The following is an 18,669-nucleotide window of genomic DNA, read 5'->3' on the forward strand; positions in this document are numbered from 1 at the left end:
ACAATAGCTATTTTTCGTCCAGCTGTCGTGACGCAATGCGTTTTCTCACCGAGGAGGGGTGATCGGGATAAATGCTTGAAGCACGGCTCAAGGATTACCTGAATTGATCAACAAAATAGTGGTTACAAACACAGAAGTACGCACACAGTATTAGCTAGCTTGCTAGCTACCTGGGTCCAAGTATGTTTCCAGCCAGGTATCCACTGCAAGGTAAAGAACAAAGCATGCTTTTTCAGTTGAAAACTTCATATGTGTGCATATTTTTAAACAGAGTGGAAAAACCGTGACTACTTACCGAATCTTTATCTCTGCAGTTGTACGTCGCGATGTTTCAATAACCTATCCACACAAAAGTAATGTATGATTTTGTTATGTAATAGACATGGTATAAAAATTGAGAATACGAAAGACTATTGGTGACTGGCGATCAATGTAGGCCAAAGTTCACACCGAATGTAGGTTACTCAACCTACTAGTACTACTGCCCTTGTGCTTTCGGGACATTGTCAGCTATAAACAGCTCTTGTGGCTATGCATGCGTGCACATATCTAGAAAAAGATAGGAAAAGATATGTTATGAAGATTACTGTTACTTTTTTAACAGTGTTGTATCTAGGCACTTTAAGCCAGCCAGCTATCTACCTAACGTATGGTATTTATAATGAACACATGAGCAGCAAGTATGCATGCGACGTCACCTTATTGTGTTAACTGCTTGACCCTATATAGGTTTCTGAATCTCCAGTTATTCGTTTTCTTTTCCATTTTCCTTAAATAGAAATCAGTGGCCAAATCTGATAAGCGGTTTACCGGAACCTATCTTCAGTAGTTAAACTTTTAATTGTTTCTTGTATGCTTACGGTTTCATAACATGACAAAGAAGAGTTTGAGCACAATGTGTATATCCGAATTATTTTCCACGGCAGTGGATGCTGATCCACAAGTCGCTATATATGAAGCAGCTGTGAAGCTAGCCCCATTAAGAATTGAACTTCCGGTCTCGCTTCCTGGCAAAGTTTCAAAATACAAGGTTAGGGCTTTTTGGGGGTTGACCTTAGGTTTCTGCAGTAGTTTTCACTGAAAACTATGTTTATGCAGCACGAATATGTGTCCGGGCTCTGAAGGCCCTGCGCAGAGATCATCAGTTACCGAATACACCGAGATGGTGTTCCACGGCCGCGCCGGTGCCGCGCATTACGTCACACTACACGGTCTACCCAAGGGACAAGGACTCGCGATGGGAAGGTACAGTGCCGTCCTTTCCTTTTGCCCCGTACATGTTCATTTCACTTGTCTGACTAATTAAAATGTTTTCTTTCTGTTAGCAAATAAAACTACAGATTTCCAAAATGTTTGTATCATTATTGATTACAAATTCTACATTTATGTTTTAAGATTGGTTCTTAGTTATAATAAAGCCATAGCCAGTGGGTTGAAAGATGAGAGTTTTTGGTTTTGGATTTCTGCAGGAGTGGAGATGGAGAGGTTTGCGGATGAAGCGGACGTGGTGATCGTGGGAGGTGGCCCTGCGGGCCTGTCTGCCGCCATCCGACTGAAGCAGCTGGCCAACGAGCACGAGAAGGAGCTCCGGGTGTGCCTGGTGGAGAAAGCCTCCCAGATCGGCGCTCACACCCTATCGGGGGCCTGTTTGGAACCCAGCGCCCTCAACGAGCTTTTCCCTGACTGGAAAGAGAGAGGAGTGAGTTGTCTTCTTCCCAAAACGCTGACACTTCAAAAGCCTGGCATTCTCTTTTCGGGTTTGAAATTTCCTGCATTTCACCTGTCCATATGTAAAAAGGTAGTTTCTGAGAGCTTTAATGTAAGATTCATGGGCATCACTAGGCACACATCAAAGGTTGAACCAGTTGGCATTGTGTGCTTACTGCATTTTCTGGCGGTAAGAGAATGGTGTTCATTTAGATTTAACTTGGTGGAAATCACGTGGTGAACTAGAGTCATGATTATTCTCTTTTACTGTTTCTAGGCACCTCTTAATACACCAGTTACAGAGGATGTGTTTGGAATTTTAACAAAAAAGTACAGAATTCCAGTCCCAATTCTGCCAGGTGAGTGGTGACAGTCGTCTTTTATAGTACTTCCTTTATGTGGCACAATAAAAGTCAAAGTCCAAATTAAGCACCTTACATAATTTTATCCAAGTTGTGTCACTTGTTTAAAACAAAAAAAACATATCTGTGTTCAAAAGCTCTTCATCTTCAGTCATGTAACATTAGTTCAATTGACTGGCCAAATTCAGCATGTGTTGTGTCTGCATATGGATGTGGTCCCTGGGGGGAGGGGGGGGGGGGGAGAAACTTGTTAATATTATCATATACAGTTGAATATATGACAGATTGCCCTGGCTAAACCGTGACTATTGACAAAATAATGAAGTGTGATATGATGTGCTCCAGGGCTCCCGATGAATAACCACGGTAACTACATTGTTCGGCTCGGCCATTTTGTCCAGTGGCTGGGGGAACAGGCAGAGGAGCTGGGGGTGGAGATATATCCTGGCTACGCTGCTGCAGAGGTAAGGGTGGTTAATTCGGCACATTATACCAGGTTTCTGGATATATTACCGAACCTGTATTTTGTAGTTGTTCCAATGACCTTGATATGAACTTTTGTGCGTCACTTTGGATAAAAGCGTCTGCTAAATAAATGTAATGTAACATAATATGGAAGAACTCTCTGGAGCCTCGTTATGTGGATGACTTTTTGTCTATGACACCGTCTGTACACATGCACTGCGCTGATTCCTGTGTTTTACATCTTTTCCTTGTTGTCTGTTTCTCCTTCATTTGTTTTTTAGGTATTATTTCATGAAGATGGAAGTGTTAAGGGGATTGCAACAAATGATGTTGGAATTGCTAAGGATGGTTCTCCTAAAGTAAGCTTTTACCAAACATTTTTTGAGAAAAGTTACTAAATCTAAGTTTTAGTAACTTTTTACATGATGATTTGTAATTTCTTGGTGCAAAAGTGTGCATCTGCATGTAGCTTTCTATCACAAGTGCATGAAAGTACATGTATGTCAATATCTTTCTGTATATAAGTTTCACAGTGTCATAATTAACTGAAAAAATATTAATTAATCGAAGTAGGGCTCTTCAAAAATATAATTTAAATGTTTTTTTTTTTTTTTTAATATTTTGACACTTGTTTGGTTTTTTGTTTTATTTTAATGTGTATGTGCCTGAATTCAAACTTTTCTTTTTTAAAATTTTTTATTATTATTATTATTATTATTTTTTTTAACTTGTTACGCGGTTTGTTTATGACAGGAAAACAATTCCATATATATGAATCATTCTCCTCCTTTTTTCAGGAACATAAGCATTCAGCCAAGTTCTTATTTTATAAAAAAAATTTTGCAGTTAACATTTCATTGGCTTTGCATCATCTTTATTTTTGTTGACATGCAGGATGTATTTGAGAGGGGTATGGAGCTCCACGCTAAGGTAACACTATTTGGTGAAGGCTGCCATGGGCACTTAGCCAAGCAACTATACAAGCACTACAACCTGCGAGAGAACTGTCAACCTCAGACGTATGCCATTGGGCTAAAAGAGGTATCTATCATTGATGTATATTTTATTCCTTTACTATGCGTCCACAAATCTGTCTCCATCTCATGTACTGTACGTTTGACATCTAGCATTTGAACACACTCATACTTATTTCAGTTGTCCACCTTAACTTTGAATGCACCTTTGCTTTTAATGCATTTTGTATCATTCATTGGTGCACTTTTTAACCTGTCTCTTATCAAAATGAAAGCAAGTGCTCCTTTTTTGTTTGCGTAGCTTAAATATATGTGTGCTGCATAGTATTATCCTACGTAATTGATGTATTGTATTGTATGCATTATATGTGCTTTATAATGTATAAACGTTCTTCAGATATGGGTCATTGATGAAAAGAAATGGAGACCAGGCAGAGTGGAGCATACAGTCGGGTGGCCTCTGGACAGAAACACTTATGGAGGGTCCTTCTTGTACCATTTAAATGAAGGGGAACCATTGGTGGCCTTAGGATTTGTGGTGAGTCCCGTGATCTCATTCACTGTGCCGGACCTGCTTACCCAAAGTACCCAGAGTTATGTGACAATGCAGCGATATTGAGAAGGGGACCTGAGTGAGTAGGCTTTCCCTGTTCACATGGAAGGTGTAAAGGTGGTCAGAGTTGATGCAGAGAAGAAGGGCTCATGTGGAGAAGAGTTGGGTCAACACTGTGTTGAATGGCTTTGGCCGTTGGGTTTGGACTATCAGAACCTCTAGCTGAGTACTGCGTTGAATGGTTTTGGCAGGTGGGTTTGGACTATCAGAACCCCTACCTGAGCCCCTTCAGGGAGTTTCAGCGCTGGAAGCACCATCCCTCGGTGGCCCCGACCCTCGAGGGAGCAAACCGGATAGCTTACGGAGCCAGGGCCCTGAACGAGGGCGGAGTTCAGGTAGGCCTCGTCTCGACCGCCGCGGACGGCTCCCCTCGCGAGCGAGTCCCGCGTCTCTCCCCCGGGGGATGACTCGTTGTTTCCGTCCGCCAGTCCCTGCCCAAGCTGACCTTTCCCGGGGGCCTGCTGATGGGGTGCAGTCCGGGGTTCATGAACGTCCCCAAGATCAAGGGCACGCACACGGCCATGAAGAGCGGCATACTGGCGGCCGAGGCGGTCTTCGGCAAGATCACCAACGAGGACCTGGAGTCAGAGACCGCCGGTAAATACGAGGAGCAAGCCCACGGCCCCCAGAGCACGTCTCTGAGGTTTTATTTAACCCTGGCATTAAAGAAAAATTGCCATCTTAGCAATATACCTCCAATAAACTCTCATTAAGGTAGATTGCAATGAAGATCATTTCCCTTGAGTTGAGTAGATGTTGCTGAAGATGTTAAAATGCATGAGTTTTAATGAATGATAATTCATTGCGTGTATTTCTGTCTCGTCTTACTGTGATTGTGGCTATTTTAATATAGATGGAAGTTCATTTAATTTTATTTGACTAAGTTTGAATGGCGGGATGGAAATTATTCAACCCTGTACTGAAATGGAGCCTTGTCCATTTGAAATTAATTCACCCGTTCTAATTTGGCAAATATGGCGTGCTGATGGCGTTAATCAAAAGTTATGAAACTTCAGTTGTGAAACCCCCCCTACTCCCATTCATCCCCCCCCCCAAGCCCCTCCCACATACCTGCACATGTGCACAGTCATAATTGTACTCGTAATATTTATTCCAACAGGAGTTCATGTTCCTGAATATGAAGAGAGCTTGAGAAAGTCTTGGATTTGGAAAGAGTTGCACGCTGTGAGGAACATCCGCCCTTCCTTCCATAACTATTTTGGGCTTTACGGGGGAATGGTGTACACTGGAATATTTTACTGGATATTCAGAGGGAAAGAGCCCTGGACCTTGAAACATGCAGGTACGTGTTGCACTTAGTTTCGCGAGTTTTGTCTCTCAAAATGGGGTTTAGCGGGCATGGGTCACATGGTGTACATGTTTTCAGACCCCTGACTGCATACGTGGTATTGATTGCAGGTAAGGACTCTGCTCAGCTGAAGCCAGCGAAGGACTGCACCCCAATCGAGTACCCAAAGCCGGATGGCAAGATCAGCTTCGACCTGCTCTCCTCCGTGGCTTTGAGCGGGACCAACCATGAGCACGACCAACCCCCGCACCTCACCCTCAAGGACGACAGCGTTCCCGTCGCCCAGAACCTGGCCATTTATGACGGACCCGAGCAGCGGTTCTGTCCAGCAGGTACCGATCACATCAGATCCTCGTACATGCATCATATGAGACAATATGATGCATGTCATGCATTGCATATCCTCATTTAGTCCAGTCACAAGAAAATCTGTATTAAGGGTATTAAGAGTATTAACGGTTTTACTTATAAGCTACAAGTTATATTTTTTTAGGTGCTACAAATTATTGTCATGATATTCATTAATGTTTGTACCTATAAGCGTAGCTGGGCTTGAAGAAATGCATTACCATAGCCTATCAATTCAGAATGTCATGGTTATCATATGTCACTTATGACACTGAATGCCAAACAGCATACCAAATGACAGTCTGCGTCTGTTGACAGAAGTAGTTGATGCTTATGTAATACTTGTGGAGGCTTTATATAGTGCTTATTCAGAATCCTTCAAATAAATCTTACTGAAAAAGCTGCTATTATATTCCAGACAGATGAAGCATGTAGACACGATTTTCTTTGTTACAGGGTTATATGTGCCCAAGTATTACTTCTGCTCATTCGCCGTACCTGTAATGGCATAACTAGCAAGCATTATTAGCCGAGATGGTCCTGTGTCATGAAACCTTTTACATTGCTATTATATTGACGTGAGTCTCAGACTTTTATTTTCATTTTTTCCCCTCTCTTATCTTCCTCCTCCCAGGGGTGTACGAGTTTGTTCCTCTTGAGTCTGGGGAGGGCATGAGACTGCAGATCAATGCGCAGAACTGTGTTCATTGCAAGACCTGTGACATCAAGGACCCCAGCCAGAACATTAACTGGGTGGTGCCGGAGGGTAGCGGGGGACCAGCGTACAATGGCATGTGATCTCGGAAGGGGTGTCCGCGGGGGACAGATGGACGTGGCAGTGTTTAATGGTACAAACCTGTGTCTCCAAGTTCACCACGTGCCTACTTATTTAACTGAGTGCTATCATATTACCAGTGCAGACAGGATCAGGGAGTCAGATAAAGCAGATAACAAAATAATAATGAGAAGTTGTCTCTGCTATATTTAGCAAAGATAGTTGGAAAAACAAAAGTATAACGGTTATTTTTTTACGGCACACAGGATAAGCTGTATGTAGGTAACTGCCCTGGGTTGGCAGGCATTAGATTGTTCCAGCCAGTCCAAACTTGAATTTGAGATCTTTGAAGTTTGTACCTAATGGGTCAATGTTTATTTTGTGGTCTGTTGCAGGTACCATTTATCTGTACAGCTGTGTTTTATTTATGTACAGAATGGTAGTGTACTGTATGCCAGGACATTGAATTAGCGTTATGTCTTTTAAAATAAACATTCATAACAGTGTCATGCCTTACAGTGCATTTTCTCTTCTGGGGGAAAAAATGCATTTCTTGAATATGAAAACATTTAAATGGAAGCAGAGTGAATTCAAATGCAAGTTCTTGGATCCTACAACGTTTTCTGTCAGTGGTTGTACTACTCTGCATTGATCAAAGTATTTTCTATCAATGTATTGGGCTTTGGAGCAATGCAACAGTTCTTTTAAGTAAGTAATAATGTAATTCAAGTAATAATGGATGTTTTTATGTAGGCTGTAGATTTTATTCCAGACATTTTTGTGGAAAAAAAAAACTTAAGTGTGCCAATATATCGAGCTGTTTCAACAGTAATTATCAGTAAAGAATAAATCTGCTGAAGTTGAAAAAAAATTCAAAAAATGGTTCAAGATCATTTGAAACTGTATATTATATAACCGGCTGCAATATAATATTACATTTTTGGGAAATTGTGCTCTATGCTCAGCATGCTCACAATTTAATTGCCAGAAAACAATCACCTTTATAACCTCATTAATGTTTGAAATATGATGCAAAAAACCCTGATAATAACATTCACCCATTTAATATATAATGTAAGCACTAATGACTAGCCAGAAACACCTTTTCGCACGTTCATTTAGTCTCACTGTAAGGAACTTATACCTTCCTGTTTTACCTGGAGCATTTGGAATTTTGCTGTCTTCTAGGGGTGGTATGGCAAAATGAAGAAATAAATGCATGAATAAACAAGCATACATATGCTAATAAGCTAGCGGATGATGTATATGGGAAAACCAATTCATGAAATTGGGAAAACTGATAATTTTGACATAGTAAAAAGAAGGCCCACACACTGCTCTTCATTCCTCCCATTTATTAAACTATTTTACAAACAACGTTTTGACCCTCAGGTCTTCCTCAGGTCAAGTATACATGTGCATCTTGAATCATGTTGACATTCTCATGCTACCTTGGCTTTTATGACTTCTGAATGTGTTCTTAAGTGTTTGGGTTTTGAGGTGGAATTTGAACTGGCTGTAGCCAGAATGGATTTGTCGATAAGGCTAACCATGTTTACGTCAAACGCGGTGAAGTCTTCAAATAGAAGACTTATCTTCAGATCACTGTGTAATTACGTGTGGCCCAGTGTCACCTGGTCTATATCCACCACAGTTGCTCGGAAGCTTTGCACTCTTCAGATGACGTATCTAGGACTGGTGGTGTAATTGTTCACTGATAGAAAAATACTTCCCCAAAATATTGTTGTTGCTTCATACGTAATTATGTTTTTAAAATTACTTGCGCTTATTTAAATTGTTCAAATTTAACTGAAGTATTGACAATCATGTCTTGATAACTGTAAATATTCTACAATTATGACGCTTTCTGAAAAAGAGTACATGATTGTTGCCATTATCAATGCTGTATACAAAATTCCTACAATTTGTTGGTGTGCTGAAGTTTTCGTTCAGAAATATAGTAATAATTTTCTGAGTTGGGAACAAAAAAACAGTACTCATTAAATGTTGGGATTTGTCTTCCAGGCACTTGTTGATGCTAGAAAACCCACAACACTGTAAACCAGCTTCCTCATAACTCCACCTGTCCTCTCTATTTACTGAGCTAACTAATGCGTTTTGAAGTGACACACTGTGCAAAATTTCTAATCGCAACCAAAGCATTTTGTGCACTGAGCTCGGCAGCTGCCTGCTTTATTAGGCTACCACCCAAAGTAGCAGTCCAAAAGTAGCATACTGTCATGATGATTCAGTTCATAGCTGCCTCAGTCAAGAAGTTCAACGGACCACTATTACATGCAATGGCCATAGCCAATTGTAAATGAAACGTGTTCTAATTTATTCAGCATTTTGTCCGGATATTTGGCCTTTCTATGTATCAGTGCATAATGCATATAGGCTCAATGTCTATTGGCATTAATGTAATGGAAACACATTCAACATTCTTGCTCTTAAATAGACCACCATGGTCTCAATACCAGTCAGCTTGTATTCTTCTTTATTCAACTTCATGTTCACATAAAATAAAGTATTTACTTGTTAAATACATGTTTACATGTTAAATATCCAGTGCAAAAATAAGAAAAACAATCAAAGCCTGTAAGAGCCAGATTATTTAACAAAATACATTTTTTCCTTTTTTTAAAAAAACTAATTGAAATATTTTATGGTAATTATGGTGACTTGTCCTCCATAAACTCTACTGCGGTGCTGATTTATTTCCGGAATACTGCTGCCGCTCGACGGTGAAGAGTCCTAACCTGTATTCTGATCCAGTTTATTCTGTGGGGGAAGAAATGTTTGTTTGTGAAAGCATTTGGAGTGAATGATGCAGTTGATGCAATTCCTTGTTTGTATGTGTGCAACACATTCATAATGGAATTTCACATCTGTAACCTTAAAATGTCTCTTATCTTGGCAACAAAGACACTTACGATTTAACTTCAATCTATATTAGGGATATATTTTATAACATTGCTAATCATAATGCATCTATTGGTGATTGTCCTGATTATTTTCAGTAGTCACACATAATCTAGTTTTATACTGAACATAATTTGTGTACACTACTTTTATCTTAAAAGAATGAGCTTATTAAAACGCTTTTAAAAAATGATGAAATGTGGGTTTTTAGAAACATTTCTGATAGTTAATATTCTTCACATGCCTCTTTACTAAGCCTTTTTGTAATTAATGGCACGTTTTAAGTGTGCCACATGCGCCCTCTAGAGTTGAAACAAACCTACTACAATAATTTCCTGCAATACCTTCCATTTTCACTAGATGCCTCTATCTAGCCTTGGTTTAAGTATAGTCTATTGAAATTTGACTCAAGTTCAACAATATTCCCCTGTGCATTGGAGTACCTTTTCAGAAATTATGTCATTTTAATCTAGCATAAATATACATATATGATAAATTAAACAAATCCTATCGAAAAGTCCAGTTAACTTTTCTCAGTGCCCCATCTTATATACATATATATATATACATATATATATATATCTCAATATGTTTCGCAAAACATGTCTACAACTTCTTCATATGAAATATAACTGATTCAAATTTTTTAAGTTTTTAAATTCATGCAGGTGATTACATTTTCTATCACAGTCAATGTCAGTTACAAGTAATATTCTCCATGGTGCCAGTTTCTGTTTTGCCTCTGCACAAAATATGATTGTATTATGATGACCATTTTTTCCATTGCAATTTCATGTAGCCTTTTGCTTCTGTACTGGCTGAATCCTCGTATCCAAACAAACAAACAACAAATAATCTTGTATGACCTACCTTGTTGAGAAGGGATTGTCTGTATTGATCGTGGAATTTCTCACTATTTATGTCGTGATCCCATGCAAGTCGGCCTCTAGCTCCTGCAGGCAGTTGGTCTATAACAGTGGGAGGTGGCTGCCTACAAGTTTTAGTGTAAAATTATGGGATGTGTGGAAAGGAAAAGCATTACATATAGTCCAACATGCAGTGTACTTGAAGAGCAGTGCTTGACAAACATATTCTTCCTTTGTAATTACCATTACTGCATCTTAAGGGTTTCAATAAGAGTGCATATATGGGCCCACAGTCAAATCTGTAATTTAACCAATGCACTATGAATAGGTGATATAGTTTAGAACAGTTAACCCTTTCAGTTAATTGTTTGTTCCAATGGCAGTATTATTCAGCATGTTATTGTTACTCTAATTAATCAAAACTTGACACCATACAACTTGAGCTATTTTTTTAGGATTTATATGTATATGCATTCTGCAAATCCATTTCAGCATGTTTGCACTGTAAATATTAGATCTTCTGTAAAATTATGTGAATATTTCTATTTAAATTATAGTTTCAAAGGAAAAAAGAGTATTTCTATATTTTATACAAGTGCTTACCATGGATTGTGATAGCTGTATATCATTCTTTCTTCTAAAGCAGTGCGGAATTCTCCTAGCTAAGAAGAAATTTTATTCCACGTTGGAGTAAAACACACGCACGCACGCACACACATTACATTGTGATTAATTCAGCTCCTGTCATCTGAGTAAAACAGCTTCCTTTAGTGCCTCTTATGAGTATTGTATGATTGTATGAACAGGAGAACATTTTCGTAGGACAGTGTTTAGAGCAGTGGTCTCCAACCCTGGTCCTGGAGAGGTACAGGGTCTGCTGGTTTTTGTTTTCACCTTAAAATCAGCACCCAATTGAGACCCAAGACACCAGTTGAGTTGAGTTAACTGTGTAATCAACTGCTCTAATTGATTCATGAAGTGCAGAGTCACTATGAAAACCAGCAGACCCTGTAGCTCTCCAGGACCAGGGTTGGAGACCACTGGTTTAGACCCTTAAACCACTTTGCCACAGTGAACAAGTTTTCTTCTTTTTTCTATTTGGACAACATAATACGATACCATTGATTATACCTAAGTCTGTGATAACATTTTGTGGTTTCATTTAAGAAATTGGTATTTTGGCTTGCCACGGAGGTTTGCACCTTATCACCATTTAACGACATTCAAACCACAACTTATTTCATTTTAAGACCAACCTTGATCTGCATGTTGCTCTGCATGGCCCTTTCGTTTAGCGCCCAGCTATACGGCAGCCCCCAGCCCACTGCTCCAACGTAGCAATGTTTGGGTTTAGGTGGAGGAGCGCCGGGGGCTGGGCGCCACAAGTAGCCCAGGTCGCCCGTCTCACCCTGAGCCATTGGGCGCTCGCCAATGTACCGAGGCAAGTCGGATGTTCTCGGTCTGTAGTCACCGATTCCATCAGGACCTGTGATCATAAAATACCGTTTTCATTTGTTTTTGTTCTGAAATTCCGCAACTTACATGTAAGTAGACTAATTTAGTGTAGCCCGATCCTAACGTAACATTTTCGTTAGCTGACGTCATCGCGGCTCGGTTTTTCATCCTTGCGCAGTATCAATATCCAACCATCCATTCACCAATAAGACCACGACACAATAGAAGGCTTTTTCTCACACGTGAAATGATCTGAATGAAAGGGGATACGTATTGCTCTGAACAGAACGCGAGAGGCTCTAAACAAAGGAAAGTAGCTACATTTACATTTACTTGTAGCCTTTGTAATAAAAGAGCCTAGATGGAAATAACAAAAATTAAGATAAGTAGCCTAAATTGACTACACGTCTTCAGTCTTTAAATTATATTTAAAAAATAAAATAATGTATGGTAAAATCGACAATGTGTTTTCATGCAGTGCGTAAGTATTGTTAGGGGGCAATGCCATTTAATAATGAGCGCGCTCACACTTAGCCTACATCAAGCTAAATTACCCCAGCACTCACTACCCAATTCACGCAACCACATTCTTCTAAACAACCTAACGTTACCTGTAAAAAGTATTCTTTGTCCAAATGACTGTACATCGTTCCTGCGATCAAGTGATGGCTTCTTGTTATAGGAATTTTCCGTCATTATATTATGTCTTTGTTTTGTCCCTTTCTATTGTTATTAACTGAATACAATGCCTACATTAGAAGCTTAAACGTAGATAGCTACCGCTGTGTTGGGCCATTCGAGCAGCGTGCTGTAGCAGTAGGTTACTAGCTGTCACTTGCCGTTGCCATGGTTGCCAAATTGCGATTAAAGTTACATGAATTTAACGAGGTAGGTAGCCTACGTTTAAGTCTCAAATTTATGAGGTTATTTTCACTCCAAAACCTCTGTTTTGTGTAGCCTACCTGTGGTTCAAGAAAGATCTGTATATATTTGATTGTATGTGTTTTAAATCAGTAATGAACAACTTTACAATATAAATAGGCTAAATAAATATAGTCTATTATTTCAACTCAATAGAATTTTGTACAATAAGGATACAGCACCACGATCTAACCTTATTTTGAACACACACACACAGCACTGTATCCAAGCAACACCGCACCTCTTTACGAAGAAACACCCGTTCGTTTCATTATTTCAATATCAACTTTTGACTACACTTTTGTCAGTATGCTGGTTATTTTATCGGCCCAAGGTGTTTCCATTGTCAGATGCAACCCAGAAATAAATAAAAAGTCATGATATAGTCTAATAGGCTAGGCTATAGACTATAACCTACTTTTTTTTCTTTCCTTTGCAATGTAACTGCCTGTAAAGAATAGGCTCTTGTAAACCCACAGCTTAGTTCATTGGCAGATGGTACAGCATTTATTTTATTTGGACTTCTGGAAGATAGTTTTAAAAAACATGTAATACCAATGTTTCAGCTTATCTACACGATATACCAAACCCTGCCAAACTCAATTCAAATTAGATCAGAACTAAAATTCTTGTGTCATTGCAGTTATTGTCAGTAGGTGGAGACAAATACTCTTCTCTTGTAGTATTGTCTCATCATCAAATATTGTAAATGGACTCGCCCATAAGCTTCCCACTCTATCAGTCACCATGGTGGCACAAAGCAGCAAGCCGTGGCGGCCGCATCGTTATTTTAATTAACAAAAAATGGATATGTCTTCATGTCTGCAGTTTAATACATTTAGTAGGTTACAGATCGCCTGAATGGGAAACCATATGCCGTTTATTTTTTTTTCCATTTTTAGACGGAGTACTAGAATTTCTTGTAACCTAAAGCATAATGCTGAAGAAACCCGACTGTGCTATGCAACGTTTTTTCCAGCCTTTGAATAAATAAAGGCGGTTATTGTATATAGTTATTTTACTGATGTAACTTATTGCCTAGTTTGTCCGTATTTGTCAGTAAGTCCTTATCCGCCCGCAGCTTGAACGAGAGACGACAACTTAGTGGATCTTAAGGAACGTTCCTATAGGATTGTAAACTGAAGAGAAAATAAACCCCGAGGCTCAGATCCTGGCCTCCGCTTGTAGAAGTATTCTGCTAAAAGCGATAAGGAATTGGGAGTCAACAATAGGGGTGTATTTTCTTTGTTGATATTTGGACTGTGGAGATAGAATTTACGCCTGGATCTGTATTTTCTCCAAAGAAGTATGGCGTCCTACGTGGATAACAATTTCAGACAGGCGGTGATGATGGACCCGGCCGAAAGAACGCAACAGGTCTGCAACACAAGTTTCGTCAATTACCATACCTAAGTTAACTTTAGTCAAGACTGCTGTAGTTATTTTTTTTTCTTCTTTGTTTCAGAATGACGATTTTAACAGATCCGTATGCTGTCAAAAGGTTGATTAATTATTTGCAGTCACTGATGTTTGAGAGTTTTCATTTCTGCAACGCTATTGTTCATGATGATGCAAAATGATGCTGAACGATGCCGTTAGCCTCAGTCAACTTTTGGCTGCCTAATCCGATTTTGGAGTAACGTTACCGTTGACATGATGGATTTCCAGGAAATTCAGGAAGTCAGTTCGCCCACATTTTGGAGATTGCAAATATAGATCGTAGCGGAACAAGCGTACTGTCATTGTAAAATTACCTAAGAAACATATGACATGATGTTTTAGACCATAGGCCTTACACGCAACTTGTAATTCTGCATGTCTGATATCTCTGACTACTTATTGCATTTCATGTTTAAATATTTATTCATTGGTTTTGGCCAGGAAGTAATCTATAACAGCAATTCCAAATTAGCCTACTGATGCAGTGAGTTCCAGAGGGCCATGTCCATGCAACGACACTGTATAACTACAGTGCGACACCACGATTAATGCAAATGTATGCTAGTTTTTGGTTCAGAGCAAGATTTAATGGTAGGCCCGTTTTTCATTGTTTGTAGCCTAGAAGGCAGACTTAGTAAATCGGCTCTCTGTCTCCATGTTGCCGTGGCAGAATACAGCATGTTCAAAGTGCTATGAGAACGATATTTTGGGTTCAAAACAGACAGGCGTGACTTATTAGACTAATTGTTTTATGCTTGTATTTGATAAGGTGCTTTTAAACATAAAACTGATGTAAATCTTCAAATGTGTTAGAGTTAAATAGCCGTCTATGTATTGAGTGTCAATCATTGCAACTCTTGGAAACCATTCTCTTTTTTTTATGTAGATGTAGCCTAAGGCTAGCACCATACAGTGTCTACTTTCTTTTTCTCCTGTGGAACAAGATTAAGATTGTAAATCTTCAAAACAGTGATATATTCAGCTATTTTCCCCACGAGGGTTATAATCAGAATAAAATAATTTAAGCCAATAATTGTTCTTAATAGAGTTTAGCCTAATTGTCTTCTTCAATGGTTTGTTCAGTTTCTCATTAGTGTAGAGTAAATTGAACTAGATTCATTTCTTAAATGCAAATGAGAAGAGTTACCTTGGAGGAATTCTAAGTATGTGCTAACAAACTTATAAGTATGCAGAAACTGAGAGCAACTGCTGTTGCAATCACTATTTAAGCCCAACCCCCCCTGCCCCCTCCCCCCCCCCCCCCCCAATTCCACTCACATTGGACAATGCATTAATAGATGAAAGTCTGAATGGTATCCATTACTGAATAAATACTCTTTGTCTTCATTTTTGCATTTTCCTGTGATTATGTTTAATGGTCCTTTAAATCTGTATACCTTTGGCAAAATGTCTTTGCTGCTTTTAGCTCAATTGTGTCAGTACCAAGTCGGTGTGTTTAGATCCATTACTATCTTGGGTAATCTGTGGCCTTGCTCCAAGAAATTGAGACAAGGTGCAGCATTTTAGAAGAGACAGAAATATTAAAAGTGCAGAAAAGTGATTATGTTCTGCACTCTGCTCACAATTTAAATTGGCTAGATACTGAGAATAAATTGAGACTGAGGTGTAGGCCTAAATAACTGTGACAATTGGTTCAAAACACACACACACACACACACACACACACAAATATACACACATCTTTGTTTTCAGTTTATCGAGGACTATTGGCAAACTTAAATTTACATCACTTCTGAAAAACAGTATGCTTCATACATTCTGCAAAAACATACATTTTATACAACAAGCATACATTATCAACATTACCTGCTGGAATGACTGAAATGTATTCCAATATTTCAAAACGGGAGTTCTTGGTCTGCTTTTGTTGACACTATTTTTTCGAAAATCAGAAATTGGTGGCAGCAGTCATCATTTTCACAGAAGTATAATTGTAAGGTGTATTCTAAGGTTCAGCTGCCTTTCAAGTATAGCCTATGTCTTCCCCAAAGGTTTAATTGTTTTAAGAAATATTTTGTAAGCGGTGTTTTCAAGCGAATGGAATGAGTGGATTTTTGAAAAATCTTAAGACTTTTTTAGTAATACGTTATCATCAGTGAACAAAGGCATACTTGCTTTCTCAGCTTTTAAGAAAACACAGTTGTTATAGTACTGTACAGCGACCTAGTCTTGTGTTAATTCCTTGTAGCCTTTACGCTATACCCTAGTGCGCAAACCTACTAGTCCACATTTGAACTAATTGTATAGGCAATATGGCAGGGCACTGAACTCAAACACTAACTCATGTTTCATCCTCAATTATTTTTGCAGCCTTATCTATCCGAAATGTATCCCGTTACCTAATTTTGTGATCTTGCAGAAATCACACAGCTAAGTTTCAAACTAAAATTCATTTCTTAGCGCATTTATTTTGCTGAAAAAGAAAAATAAATTGCATGAAATAGCCTAAATAGGAATTGTATTTGCATTAGGCCTATATTACACTGACTTGGTTGTATATGACCAAGCCATTTGCACCCATATTGCTCAGTGATCTGAACTTTATGTGGGCCTGAAAATATCTTGGCTTGTACGCTGGTCACATTTCATTGGAGGAGATAAATGGGTCATTCTTTACCCTTTTATGTGCTTTACAGGGTACTACAAGCACATGCCCAGTAAAAGCATAAAGATTCAATTCAGAGTATTAACATGAATCATAGTAGTATGTGAAGTGCTTTGCAAGAGCTAAGGCGGAAAAGTTCCATTTTAATTCAGCCTATAGCGAAGGATGTAGCTGTAGGCTACATTAAAATAATTGTCGCTTGTTGATATACCCTATCAAACTAGAGTGTTTAGATGTGTCTGTAATTAAAGATGACATGTTTGTGTAGAAGAGGGTCATGCTCTGAAAATAAATGTGGTCAACATGAACACAAACTCCAGTTTTGGTTTTTAAACTTACTTCAGCACTAGAATTAAATTACACTGTGGTTATAGTCTGAAACAGTGTTCCTTTATAAGACCTCTGACATCCCCATAGCACTTTTATTCCATGTTTCCTGAGCCTACTGTTTTGTATTGTAGGTTAACTGGAATTATTTCAGTCAGTGTTTATGCAATGAAATCCACTAAACAAATAAATGGTGTATTGGTGCCAATCGTTAGAAAATATTGAGATCTAGGCCTATTATGTAATTGCATGCATACCTCAGGTATTGCACGAAACAGTGCTTAAGATTCCGTAACATTCTGCTGAAGTCTTCTAATAACGTTAGCCTATAGGAAAGTCAGCCATGTTAATTTTAAAAAATTTTTCTGAGCCCTTAACTGTAAATACTTCTCCTTCAACCACTGAAGGTGTTTATCCTAATGCAATTGGTAGGCCACTTAGTGGATTAGTGAAACTGTTCTGTAGTATTTTTAACTGAAGGCCTCTCATTCATGTCCCTGATGGAACCAGTGTGGATTTAGCCTTCTAAGACGCTAATCCAGCTCTGTTGGTGCCTGGCAGGCTAACACTTAGCCCCGTGGGGGGAAGATGCAGACATCTGAAGCTGGACTGTCAGTGCAGACCCCAGTTGCGCGTTCAGAACCTCAGCTGATTGGGCCATCTTTGTATGGGTGTATGCCTGGATTTCTGGTGGCCTACTGTGGAAAAAGCCAAGGGTAACACCTTGTCTAATGGCCCCACCCCTTTCAGGAAGGAGTGGCGTTCCTGCTGACCCACCCTATGATCCCAGCTCCTCAGAAAGATGCCATTGGGATTAACACTGCCTCATGATACCTTGAGAGGGGGGTGTGGTCACAGGCAGGGGAGGGGCTGTTCTAATTTACCCGCTTTCTCCTAGTTTGGGATGCTGGCTTTGTGTTGCTTCATGGTTGTTGCTGCAGCCCTCATTCAGTTTGCTTCATATAAAGCCACTGCTTCTTTTAACTTGACACTTGCCCAGTTAAGCTCCCACGGATGAGTCGGGATGACACTTGATGTGTAGCTCGTGCTGGCAGACTGCCCTCCCTCCCTGGGTGACACACTACAGCCAATTAGCCTATATGTTTTGTAGCTGGCCACAACAGACACTGGCCTGGTTGGGATTTGATACCAAGCCTTCGGGTGCCCATCAACACTAGAATATGCCTAGAATAGAGCATAGTCTGTTTAGCTCATAGGAATTTTGAATTCTGAATGTGTACTGTGATATATAGGCTAGATCTATAGAACCTTCTGAGACCTTCTGTGGAACCCTTAACTTGCCCTTATTTTACAGTGCAGAGTGAAAAGCGATTTTTTACAGAAGGATGTCTTTAACAAGGGTGGCACAGTTGTGCAGTGAACAGAGCTGTCTCCTCACAGCATTAATCCCGCTGAGGGCCTTTCTGTGTGGAGTTCTCCCTGTGTCCGCATGGCGTTCCACCAGGTACCCCGGTTTCCTTCCGCAGTCAAGACAGGTTAGCCTAATTGGAGAGTTTCCATCTGTAGGAAGAGAAAGTGAAAAGGCTGTAATGACCAGA

At 39.5% G+C, this 18,669-nt stretch overlaps 3 protein-coding genes across 9 annotated transcripts in view; 2 read left to right on the top strand and 1 right to left on the bottom strand.

The window, feature by feature from the left end:
- The first annotated feature begins 20 nt into the window (after positions 1-20).
- Positions 21-7,059, top strand: LOC118232440 (electron transfer flavoprotein-ubiquinone oxidoreductase, mitochondrial-like). Its single transcript, XM_035427432.1, has 13 exons — positions 21-210; positions 1,099-1,245; positions 1,470-1,699; positions 1,985-2,066; positions 2,415-2,533; positions 2,816-2,893; positions 3,429-3,575; positions 3,906-4,046; positions 4,313-4,456; positions 4,550-4,718; positions 5,242-5,424; positions 5,541-5,762; positions 6,413-7,059. The coding sequence occupies exons 1-13, from the start codon at positions 183-185 to the stop codon at positions 6,574-6,576; spliced, it is 1,854 nt and encodes a 617-aa protein (XP_035283323.1). The 5' UTR covers positions 21-182; the 3' UTR covers positions 6,577-7,059.
- An 847-nt stretch (positions 7,060-7,906) lies between these two features.
- LOC118232441 (uncharacterized protein C4orf45 homolog) lies at positions 7,907-12,626 on the bottom strand. The gene is made up of 5 exons (XM_035427433.1): positions 12,408-12,626; positions 11,598-11,827; positions 10,945-11,003; positions 10,346-10,466; positions 7,907-9,334 (listed from the first exon to the last, which is right to left on the bottom strand). Exons 1-5 carry the CDS (start codon positions 12,490-12,492, stop codon positions 9,308-9,310), a joined length of 522 nt encoding a protein of 173 aa, XP_035283324.1. The 5' UTR covers positions 12,493-12,626; the 3' UTR covers positions 7,907-9,307.
- A 1,399-nt stretch (positions 12,627-14,025) lies between these two features.
- The window catches only part of rapgef2 (Rap guanine nucleotide exchange factor (GEF) 2), a 91,837-nt gene continuing 87,193 nt past the window's right edge, over positions 14,026-18,669 (top strand). For all 7 annotated transcript variants that reach the window (XM_035426280.1, XM_035426276.1, XM_035426278.1 and 4 more), the window contains exon 1: positions 14,026-14,094. In XM_035426280.1, the coding sequence (XP_035282171.1) occupies positions 14,026-14,094 (69 nt within the window). The remainder of the gene's footprint in view (positions 14,095-18,669) is intronic.

The sequence above is a fragment of the Anguilla anguilla genome, chromosome 7, assembly GCF_013347855.1.
Source record: "Anguilla anguilla isolate fAngAng1 chromosome 7, fAngAng1.pri, whole genome shotgun sequence".
NCBI lineage: Eukaryota > Metazoa > Chordata > Actinopteri > Anguilliformes > Anguillidae > Anguilla > Anguilla anguilla.

Excerpts from the sequence above, each read along its gene's own strand:
- LOC118232440 (XM_035427432.1), top strand. The coding sequence starts at position 183 with ATGTTTCCAGCCAGGTATCCACTGCAAG. Across the intron at positions 2,894-3,428 it reads CTAAGGATGGTTCTCCTAAA|GATGTATTTGAGAGGGGTAT; the intron begins GTAAGCTTTTAC and ends GTTGACATGCAG. Across the intron at positions 5,425-5,540 it reads CTGGACCTTGAAACATGCAG|GTAAGGACTCTGCTCAGCTG; the intron begins GTACGTGTTGCA and ends TATTGATTGCAG.
- LOC118232441 (XM_035427433.1), bottom strand. The coding sequence starts at position 12,492 with ATGACGGAAAATTCCTATAACAAGAAGCCATCACTTGATCGCAGGAAC. Across the intron at positions 10,467-10,944 it reads TACAGCTATCACAATCCATG|GCAGCCACCTCCCACTGTTA; the intron begins GTAAGCACTTGT and ends TAAAACTTGTAG. Across the intron at positions 9,335-10,345 it reads GACAATCCCTTCTCAACAAG|AATAAACTGGATCAGAATAC; the intron begins GTAGGTCATACA and ends CTTCCCCCACAG.